The sequence below is a fragment of the Venturia canescens genome, chromosome 5 (genome assembly GCF_019457755.1).
Source record: "Venturia canescens isolate UGA chromosome 5, ASM1945775v1, whole genome shotgun sequence".
In the NCBI taxonomy this organism is placed as follows: Eukaryota; Metazoa; Arthropoda; class Insecta; order Hymenoptera; family Ichneumonidae; genus Venturia; species Venturia canescens.
Window position 1 is genome coordinate 352,297 of NC_057425.1, and position 9,529 is coordinate 361,825.

General features: G+C 37.0%; 3 protein-coding genes across 5 annotated transcripts; 2 read left to right on the top strand and 1 right to left on the bottom strand.

Moving 5' to 3' along the window:
- Positions 1 to 3: 3 nt before the first annotated feature.
- Positions 4 to 2,656, bottom strand: LOC122411483 (uncharacterized). The gene is made up of 4 exons (XM_043420302.1): positions 2,518 to 2,656; positions 1,390 to 1,929; positions 639 to 903; positions 4 to 361 (listed from the first exon to the last, which is right to left on the bottom strand). The coding sequence occupies exons 1-4, from the start codon at positions 2,585 to 2,587 to the stop codon at positions 151 to 153; spliced, it is 1,086 nt and encodes a 361-aa protein (XP_043276237.1). The 5' UTR covers positions 2,588 to 2,656; the 3' UTR covers positions 4 to 150.
- Positions 2,586 to 6,647, top strand: Got2 (glutamate oxaloacetate transaminase 2). Of its 2 annotated transcripts, none has more exons than XM_043420297.1 (8): positions 2,586 to 2,710; positions 4,284 to 4,440; positions 4,507 to 4,635; positions 4,963 to 5,184; positions 5,276 to 5,432; positions 5,544 to 5,642; positions 5,726 to 6,042; positions 6,171 to 6,647. In XM_043420297.1, the coding sequence occupies exons 1-8, from the start codon at positions 2,586 to 2,588 to the stop codon at positions 6,291 to 6,293; spliced, it is 1,329 nt and encodes a 442-aa protein (XP_043276232.1). In that variant the 3' UTR covers positions 6,294 to 6,647. The 2 variants fall into 2 exon arrangements, with proteins under 2 accessions (XP_043276232.1, XP_043276233.1); XM_043420298.1 differs by lacking the exon at positions 2,586 to 2,710 and adding an exon at positions 3,717 to 3,978.
- Positions 6,648 to 6,757: 110 nt separating this feature from the next.
- Positions 6,758 to 9,439, top strand: nst (phosphoglucomutase 3-like protein nst). Of its 2 annotated transcripts, none has more exons than XM_043420291.1 (6): positions 6,758 to 7,232; positions 7,307 to 7,403; positions 7,546 to 8,123; positions 8,202 to 8,483; positions 8,559 to 9,025; positions 9,106 to 9,439. In XM_043420291.1, exons 2-6 carry the CDS (start codon positions 7,355 to 7,357, stop codon positions 9,245 to 9,247), a joined length of 1,518 nt encoding a protein of 505 aa, XP_043276226.1. In that variant the 5' UTR covers positions 6,758 to 7,232; positions 7,307 to 7,354; the 3' UTR covers positions 9,248 to 9,439. The 2 variants fall into 2 exon arrangements, with proteins under 2 accessions (XP_043276226.1, XP_043276225.1); XM_043420290.1 differs by having other exon boundaries at positions 7,333 to 7,403.
- Positions 9,440 to 9,529: the final 90 nt, after the last annotated feature.

Genomic DNA, 9,529 nt, shown 5'->3' on the forward strand with positions numbered 1-9,529 from the left:
CAGTCTCGTTTTCATTTATTGTTTCTCCATATATTTTTTCCCATTTTACAAACACATATATATATATATATATTCCTTACAACTATACATTTGGATTAAAAAAAAATTTGTTTTCTCTCCGCGAAGCTCTCAACGAACTATGCGATTAAATCACATTTTCGGTATTTTAAGAACTCCAACACTTCTTAAATATCTAACGAGAAACGGAGTTGCTCCGAGGGTTATCGATATTCGAATCGGCGCGAAAATCTTATGGACTGCATAAGCAATAAGGAATGTTGACGAATTTGCCATTGCACTTTCCAAACGTTCGCTCCCACCATTTGATATCATTTTTACCAATGAACCAAAGTCTATTCCACTATAACAAAAAAATACATTAATTTGCTACAATAGACATGGGAGAGATCTTCGTATTGAGGAATTTTCAAAAGCGTTTGTTTTTCTTTTCGATGGCAACCGCGAAGAATATAATTTTGTAACCAAGAATTGTAAAAATGATGAAAATCGAAGGAATTATGACCATGAACACATGAGAAACGTTATGGAAAATCAATTTCAAGTGTTGGTAAAAACAAAGGCAAAAATATTGAAAGAGAAAATGATAAAAATTCCTATGGAATCATCGCAGCACTGACCTAGAAACCGCAAGGTAACAAGCACCGAGTGAAATCAGTGAAATGCCGATGTGAAAGACGATGACGGTGCTACCATAATCCTTGACCGCTTTTTTTAGTTTTTCAGCATTGGTCAGAGCAACGGGCTTTCCAGAATTTTTGTTATCATCGACCCTAGGCTCGATATTCGCCGAGTCTGTGGTCGTGGATTTAGTGTCCGTCGAGAATTCGACATAACTCACATTTTTTGGCATTAATATACCGAAAGCAGCGTTAATGAGACAACCTGGACGATAGAAATACAACAAAGTTCTTGGCCAAAAAAAGAAAAACCCTCTGATTCACCACCAGAAGAAAAGATTAGGTGGAAAAAAATGTATTTTAGCCTGGATGCAATGTGATTTCTAAGCCACTGAGAGTTATCGCTTTCTTTTGCTTGCCTCTGTGAAGTAGAAATTTAGAAAAATTTGGAAAAGAATAACGCGAATAAAACGTGACATTTCTTCGAAGGAACAATTTCTTTTATATTTCGGAAATATCAATATCAAATTTTGTATAGAAATTTTTTCTAAATGCCTTGTATGAAATATTTTCAAAGACCATATTCGAGAAAATTCGAACTTGGAATGGAATGTCAATGCACCTTTTTTGTGTATTGTAAAATTACCTGTGCAACTCAAAACAATTTTTGGGAGAGCAATAAAACTTGACAATCGATTCTTCGGCTATAAAAAAGAAATGTTCCTGTCATATATACAGTGGAAAAACTAACCATTGGGTTGTTTTTTCTTCCTTAATTCCCGAGCTTTGATGCTAGTGTAATGAGATTTTTGCATGTCCTCTGCAATATATTTACTGTCCTTAGCCCATTGGCCTCCTGGCATATTGAAATGAGATGCTTTGCCATTGGAGCAGTAAGGCAAGGGGACATTGCTTTGCATAGAACTGTTAAGGCTCACAGCTCCGAAGCAATCGTAAGAGTCAACGTGATTATCTCCACAAGATGCTCGAGCTGATCCCCAATGAGAGGAGTTCTCAATAAAATTTCTTGTTACTCGAACATCTCGACTGCCAAGTTGACCCGTTGCATAAAACAAAACAGGGGCAGCTATGTCACGTGAGCGCTCTGGCGTGAAGCGTCCTGTTTCATTACCAAAAATCTCTGAGACGTTGCTCGGCAAAGGTAGTTTTGGTGCTTCTGGATAACGACGTACGCCTGATACATGAATCCTTGCTTTTGCGCTTGACTTTATACATTTTTCAATGTCCAATTCTGGCCCAATTGGGTGCAACTGCAGAATTATGCCATTTACTGGAAGGTAAATTTTACAATTATTTTTTGAATTTTTTTGCATGCGAGCTTGTCTGTTAAACTGTTTATATGTCTCTAAACATAAATTAACAAACAAATTGTACATGGCCGAAGGACAAGTATGTGAAAATATTAATCAACCCGGTATTCCTAGAACCTGCGCCGCATACATGAGAAAATACCACAAAAAAAATAAAAAATTCGAATGAAAATTTATATTTCTCAGAAGCAAGATACAATTTATATAATCGTATGCAAATATTATCTTTGACAACATTTTTTTTTCATATGAATTTTTGATATAAAAAAAAATTCTGAAAGAAATTTGCAAACTTTTTATTCGGGGAAGCCGCTAATAATATTACACAATTGATCGATCATAAATAACCAAATATGAAGAAAATCGAACGATTCAAGGCATTGGATATCTTTTGGAAACTCTAAGAACACTACAAACCTGAGAATTATTTTTTTCAACTATTTATAAATAAACGGGTTCACGCGGTGACACGTTGTGTTTTTAGATAATACGTGTTCTGCTACACAAACATTAACTTTTCAACACGATAGAACGTAATTATTCTCTACCTGGATGACGATTCAAACGGGTTAAAACTGCTGGAAGATCCTTGCTACACCGGATACGTGACAGTGCCATGATTTATAGATCTCTGAAGGATCTTTTAAAATTTTGGCAAAACTTGATTCTGGAGATTCATAGATCACATCTGTTGGAGTTTGAGAACGTATGTGTCGCAGTATTCTCTCCTCCACGGCCAAGGTGAGCTCAATCCGAAAAGTGGGGAACAGAAAAAAGTCGAGGATTGGTGTAATAATAAAATTATAGTATTTATATATATGGAACCATATGCAACAAAGTTGCGGAACTGGTATGTTCGCGTCTCTCTTCGATATATGTATATATTTACTTTGTTCGAGAAAAGTCGATCCTTCTCAATTTACAATTTTAATTTATACCTCACTATGACGCAACGATTCATAATACCTTCACTTTTTGCTGGAGGATACCTTGTAGGATTTGAAAGGTTTTTTTGTTTGCATTTTTTCGTTATACGCATAAATATAAGATCATATGGTTTTGGACGCCATCTTAGCGATTACGACGACGCGTGTTGCGCGTGCGTGCGTGCTGCTGCTTATTGCTTAAATTTTATGACACCCGAATACGAGAATTTTTTTCTTTCATGCGATTAATTTCCTAGATAGTATTTCCACGATATTATAACCAGGACTGACTATTGACAATAATTTTATTTTCGATTAAATGAAATTGTCTGCCAAAAGCATGTATATCCTTCATTTTCAATCGTATAAGAATTATAAAGCGTAGAAATTTTGAGGTACATATACGAATATCAAAAGAGATATATTTCTGTCGTCTGCTTTTCTGGCATTTCTGGCCCGAGGCTCGCCGAGTATCCTATCTCTGAAAAGTCTCTGAAATTAATTCTGCTGGTGGGGATAAATCCTCCTATATATACGATTTTGATAAACATTCGATAATGCTTTGAGATAAGCTAGACTTCGAATAGAAACGAACGAAGATATATGACGTGGTGAAATCACAAATTATTCTTATTATGTAATTATTAGTTCATATCATGACAGTAAGGAAAAATTATGATAACCTCTTTATGACAACTCGCGTAAATGTTATATATGGGATAGATTCGTATACGCCGCGGTGCAAGTAATTTTAAGATACGCGCATGTGCGAAGTCTCATTGCCGCATAGCGCGAGAAAAAACCCGTAGACGTCATCGGCAACGGCAGGCAGCGTTCAGTTTCAGTGGATCTCGCCTTCATTCGCGTAACGCGCGTACTGTTCGTCGTGAGGAAACGCGTATCAAATCTGTTTTTTCCCGTCGTGCACTTGAATTAAACTTTAATTGAAACTTTTGTTGGGCGTGGTACATCCTCAATAAAAATGGCACAAAGCACCAGACTTATCGCTCTAACAAATGTTAAAGGACTGTTGAATAAAAATCACGGAAATGGAATTACATCCTATTCCACGAGGCTCGCAAGGTTGGTTTAATACCATTTCTTCTCCCTCATCCATAAATACGCACACATATATATAACCCAGAACCTGGAGCACATGCTCCAACGACCTTTTTCACCTCTGGATCTCTGGTATCTTATTTAACAGTTACGAAATCTATTCATGGCTAGTATTAATATTTAATCTATCACATATTGAGATTTATGTATATTGTGTCAAGCGCTATTTATAAATTTTCAAGATTCCTAGAAAATATTTAAATTACATCAAAATATTATAACACGAATGACAAAATGTTTTCATCATTCAAAAAAATGAACATTTGCAGTTCTTGGTGGTCCCAAGTGGAAATGGGTCCCCCTGATGCCATCCTCGGAGTCACAGAAGCTTTCAAAAGAGACCAAAATCCAAAAAAAATTAATCTTGGTGTTGGAGCTTATAGAGATGACAATGGGAAGCCTTTTGTCTTACCCAGTGTTTTGAAGGTACACTATTAGCTGAATCTCCCTTTGAACGCATCGTATATGAAATACGTTTATCCTGAATTACAGGCTGAAGAAAAAATTAAATCAAAATCACTGGACAAGGAATATTCTCCAATTTCTGGCAATCCCGAGTTTTGTCAGCATAGTATAAATTTGGCTCTGGGAGATGGTAATGAAATAGTAACCAGTAAATTGGTAATTATTACAAAAACAAATATATTGATTTATCAGTAGAGATCTAGTTTAATTTTTTTTTTTTTTTCATTTTCTATCATTCCTGCATAAATCCCTGCAAGTTTTTATGAGCCTGTTCCATCATTGTGACTCCGCTTTTCCCTTCGCTTCGCTGTTTCAGTTCCTGTTCTTATGAGACTCCTACCCTCGGTGTTGCCCACAGCCGCTCTTTTCCCATGCACTACTCTATCGAATTTGCACGAGGATCATGGAAGAACTATGAAAAACCCAACATAAGTTTCAAGCATTTTTCAATCTTGATAGAAATATATATTGTTTGGTTTTCAGAATGCCACGGTTCAAGGAATTTCAGGCACAGGCTCCCTTTGCATAGGAGCGTTTTTTCTAGCACGTTTTTTCCCTGGAAGTAAAGATATTTATCTGCCAACGCCATCCTGGGGAAACCACACACCTCTGTTCAAACTTGCAGGACTTAATGTTAAATCATATCGTTACTACGATCCCAAAACTTGTGGCTTGGATTTTCAGGGTGTTTTAGAAGACATTTTGGTAACACGAATTTCATCTAAAATTTAATTTTAATTATAATATTCGATGGGAACAAGAACGAGGTATTATCCTATTCTTCATGATCACACAGAAAATGCCAGAAAAATCGATTGTTCTTCTCCATGCTTGTGCTCACAATCCCACGGGTGTTGATCCGAGACCTGAGCAGTGGGCCGAATTATCCGCGCTAATAAAGAAGAAAAATTTGTTTCCATTTTTTGATATGGCTTATCAAGGATTTGCTTCTGGTAAAGATTGCAATTTTTTTTCTTTACTTCTGTTAAGAAATAATAACTCGTAACAAAAAGAATAATATTAAAAATAATAATTCTATTCATCTTATTTCACAAATGTTCCAGGTGACGTCACGAAAGACGCGTTAGCCGTACGGTTGTTTGTCAAGGAAGGCCACGAAATAGCCCTGGCTCAATCATATGCAAAGAACATGGGTCTCTATGGTGAGAGGAATTGAAATAAACGGAAAATGCCGACTTTTCAGGACTGTCGATTTGAGCAGAGCACGTTTTTCCTTGAATTTCAGGTGAACGAGTTGGAGCATTTTCCCTTGTGACAAAAAGTCCGGACGATGCTGCACGAGCTTTGTCGCAAATAAAGATTCTCGTCCGTCCTATGTATTCAAACCCACCTATCAATGGTGCCCGCATTGTTAGCGAAATCCTCGGCGATTCTGAACTCAAAAAAGAATGGTTGAACGATGTTAAAGGCATGGCCGATCGCATCATTTCAGTCCGTACAAAACTACGCGATTATCTTAAAAAGAATGGAAGTTCTCGCGACTGGAGTCACATTACTGACCAAATTGGGATGTTCTGCTTCACTGGACTCAAAGCACCAGAGGTAATGTCGGAAAATAGTTCCTTCCAAATCTCATACTCATGGAATAGTAAAAGAAATAAGTTCCCGATTGCATACCATTTTTTAAATAAAACATCAATTCAATATAGATATTATTCATATTTTTTCAGGTCGAAAAGTTGACCTCCGATTTCAGCATTTATCTGACCAAAGATGGAAGAATATCGATGGCAGGAGTAACATCCAAAAATGTCGAGTACCTCGCACACGGAATTCACGAAGTTACTAAATGATTCATATTATTATTTTAATTCATATTATCCGAAGGATGGTACAATCGTTTACAGAAAAACAAATGATACGAATTCAGTTACGAAAGCACTTTTATTTAAGTCAATGCATTTCTTTCATCGACAGCCTTATTTTGCTAAATGCACTGCTGGCAGTGTGACACAAGTCATTCCCGTATCGGGGATCTATCAGCAGATCCAGACAATTAAACACACTAGAATTCCACAATTTTTGACACATTTTACAGAATTATATAGATGTAGATTTTTTCGAATTATAAACTGTACCTACTTGAGCTTACGCTTGAATACGTACATATTGTAAAATGAATAAAAATATATATATTCCTTTGTGAATTCATTCAGTTCTGTATGATGATGTAGAACAATCTCACGACCAAGTTCAGTTTTGTCGAGCAATTTTCGATACCTTGCATGATTTTGCATGATATCCGAAAAAGATTATTTGAATTAATTGAAAATTGTCTTGAAAATCGATTGTTAGTATACTTCAATTTCGCGGGTCTACGAAGAAGGAATCCGACAGTGCCGACAGCGGATGCCATTTCTCAATATATATATATATAAAACGCGCGGCGGCGACAAATCACAAAAGCGCAAAGCAGGCCATATACATGCATATATATACATATCCAGAAAATAACAAAAATGTTCACGTTTATACGGATTTACGTTCTCCGATTTCCGATATACCTTGAGAAAATAAAATGAAGCACAACCAACACAACACACTGGACACGTGGCACAACTTCATATCCCCAAAATGTCAGTCCAAGATGGCCTCGAAGGTTAAGCATCAGTAATCTCACAAAATTACCGATTCAACATGAATTATACGGAAATAGATCGTATTTCTCGAAACGAGCATTCAAATACATCCAATGTTACGATTCAATACGGCACAGCTGGTTTTCGAACCAAGTGAGTAAAAAAACAAGTTCCGCATTACTGGTTTTTGTCTTTTGTTTTTGTCAAACTTTTGTGTATCAATACAGTCCAATGTGCTGTTCTATTGTTGCAGGGCGAATTTACTCGATCATGTCATGTTCAGGATGGGTGTTTTAGCGACGCTTAGGTCGAGAGCAAAAAACGGTAAGTTGAATGTGAAATTTTTTCTCCCCAAAAATTAATACCAAAATTACATCTTTCGAACATGAAAACACTCAATTTGGTAAAGTTGAGATCTAAAATTCAAAGAAATTTCTTCAATTTTTTTTAACAAATATATTTTCAGCCGCGATCGGTGTGATGATAACTGCAAGTCACAATGAGGAGCCGGATAATGGATTGAAGTTAGTGGATCCTGCGGGTGAAATGCTCGAAGCCACCTGGGAAATAATTGCAACGGAAGTGGCAAATGTACCAGACTCTGAACTTGTACAGACACTGCGACGAATAGTACAAGATTATAAAATCACAGAAGACGGAACGGCAAGAGTTATTGTAGGAAGAGATACGAGGCGAACAAGCGAATCTTTATCCGCAGCTCTGATTCAAGGAGTAAATTCTGCGGGTGGAATTGCTTTAGATTTTGGAGTTGTAACAACTCCTCAATTGCATTATCTCGTTGTCTCAATTAATGAGAACAAAAGATGGGAATCTGTGAAAATTGATGCGTATTATGGAAAACTGGGAGAAGCTTTCAAACGAGCTTGTTCTCCCATCAAAGTTAATGGGAACTATATAAGAGAGCTTGTCCTCGATGCTGCCAATGGAGTTGGCGCCGTTGCCGCTAAAGAGTTTAAAAAACGTTTGGTCGATTATCTTGCCATTGAAATCTTCAACGAAGGCGACGGAGAGCTCAATCACAATGTAAAGAATTTTAGAAATAGATTTTCGTCACGGATATATTTTGCTTGTTACTCAAAATTGTTTTTTATTTCTCAAAAGTGTGGAGCCGATTACGTAAAAGTTCGCCAAGCCCCGCCTATGAACGTACCAACGAAAACGAACGTACGATGCGTAAGCATTGACGGCGATGCAGATCGAATTGTGTATTATTACGTTGATGACAAAAAAAAATTTCATCTCTTGGACGGTGATCGCATAGCGACACTCGTAGCTGAATACTTCAAGGAATTGATCGGTGCTAGTGGTCTTTCGATTCAACTTGGTCTCGTTCAAACAGCTTATGCAAACGGTGCATCTACGAATTACATAAAAAATAATCTCGTAAGAAAAGCTGATTTATTCACATGATACCGACACATCGACAATATTGAGCGAGACGATCATTTTTGTTTTCAGAAAATTCCTGTTGCTTGCGTGCCCACAGGAGTAAAGCATCTGCATCAGCGTGCAATGGAATTCGAGATTGGAGTTTACTTTGAGGCAAATGGTCACGGTACTGTGATATTTAAAAACAGCGTGGTCGAGAAAATCCGCGAAGCGTCAAAAGATTCCGAGAAATCGAAAATTCAGCAAGATTCGGCATCTAGACTGGCGGACCTCGTTGATGTGATCAATCAGAGCGTCGGTGATGCTCTGAGTGACATGTTGCTTGTCGAAACAATATTATATGCCAAAGGATGGGATCTTGTAACCTGGGAAAAAAGTTACACCGATTTACCAAACCGACAATTGAAAGTTCGCGTCGCTGATAGAAACCTCATCACGACTACGGATGCGGAAAGAAAATGCGTAACACCCCGAGGATTACAAGAAAAAATTGATGAGCTCGTTGCGTTGTACCCAAAGGGACGGTCTTTTGTTCGGTAATGCTAATTGTTTCTCACCATCGAAAATGTAATAAAAATTTTCTTCTTCGTCGATTAATTTGTATCTTTTTTTTCAGACCTTCTGGTACAGAGGATATCGTGAGAGTTTACGCCGAATGCGAGAATACCGTAGATGTTGAAAAACTCGTGGCTCAAGTTTCTCGAGTAGTTTATCAAATGGCCAACGGCATTGGATCCGAACCTGTCGTTCCGACGTGATATTCTATTTGCGACATTTCTAATGACGATATAATTCATAAAGATGTATTAATTTTATCAATGGTGACGGATCAATAATTATCGTTATTCCTTCTTTCTTTTATACCTTTGCTCAAAATATTTTTTATAATCGACCGCCATGAACAAATTAGATATAATAATTGAATAAATAAATATTTTTCATTGTCAGTAGATATCATTCAATTAATTTCATATGTTATCTTTCCCAAATATTGTTGCTTGAAAAATGTGTCGGAGTGATCTTGAACGAAAGTGTGTTGG

Excerpts from the sequence above, each read along its gene's own strand:
- nst (XM_043420290.1), top strand. The coding sequence starts at position 7,138 with ATGAATTATACGGAAATAGATCGTATTTCTCGAAACGAGCATTCAAAT. Across the intron at positions 7,404-7,545 it reads TAGGTCGAGAGCAAAAAACG|CCGCGATCGGTGTGATGATA; the intron begins GTAAGTTGAATG and ends ATATATTTTCAG. Across the intron at positions 8,484-8,558 it reads ATTACATAAAAAATAATCTC|AAAATTCCTGTTGCTTGCGT; the intron begins GTAAGAAAAGCT and ends TTTTGTTTTCAG.
- Got2 (XM_043420297.1), top strand. The coding sequence starts at position 2,586 with ATGATTTATAGATCTCTGAAGGATCTTTTAAAATTTTGGCAAAACTTG. Across the intron at positions 5,433-5,543 it reads TTATCAAGGATTTGCTTCTG|GTGACGTCACGAAAGACGCG; the intron begins GTAAAGATTGCA and ends CAAATGTTCCAG. Across the intron at positions 6,043-6,170 it reads CTGGACTCAAAGCACCAGAG|GTCGAAAAGTTGACCTCCGA; the intron begins GTAATGTCGGAA and ends ATATTTTTTCAG.
- LOC122411483 (XM_043420302.1), bottom strand. The coding sequence starts at position 2,587 with ATGGCACTGTCACGTATCCGGTGTAGCAAGGATCTTCCAGCAGTTTTA. Across the intron at positions 1,930-2,517 it reads CCGTTTGAATCGTCATCCAG|TAAATGGCATAATTCTGCAG; the intron begins GTAGAGAATAAT and ends TTTACCTTCCAG. Across the intron at positions 904-1,389 it reads GAAGAAAAAACAACCCAATG|GTTGTCTCATTAACGCTGCT; the intron begins GTTAGTTTTTCC and ends TCTATCGTCCAG.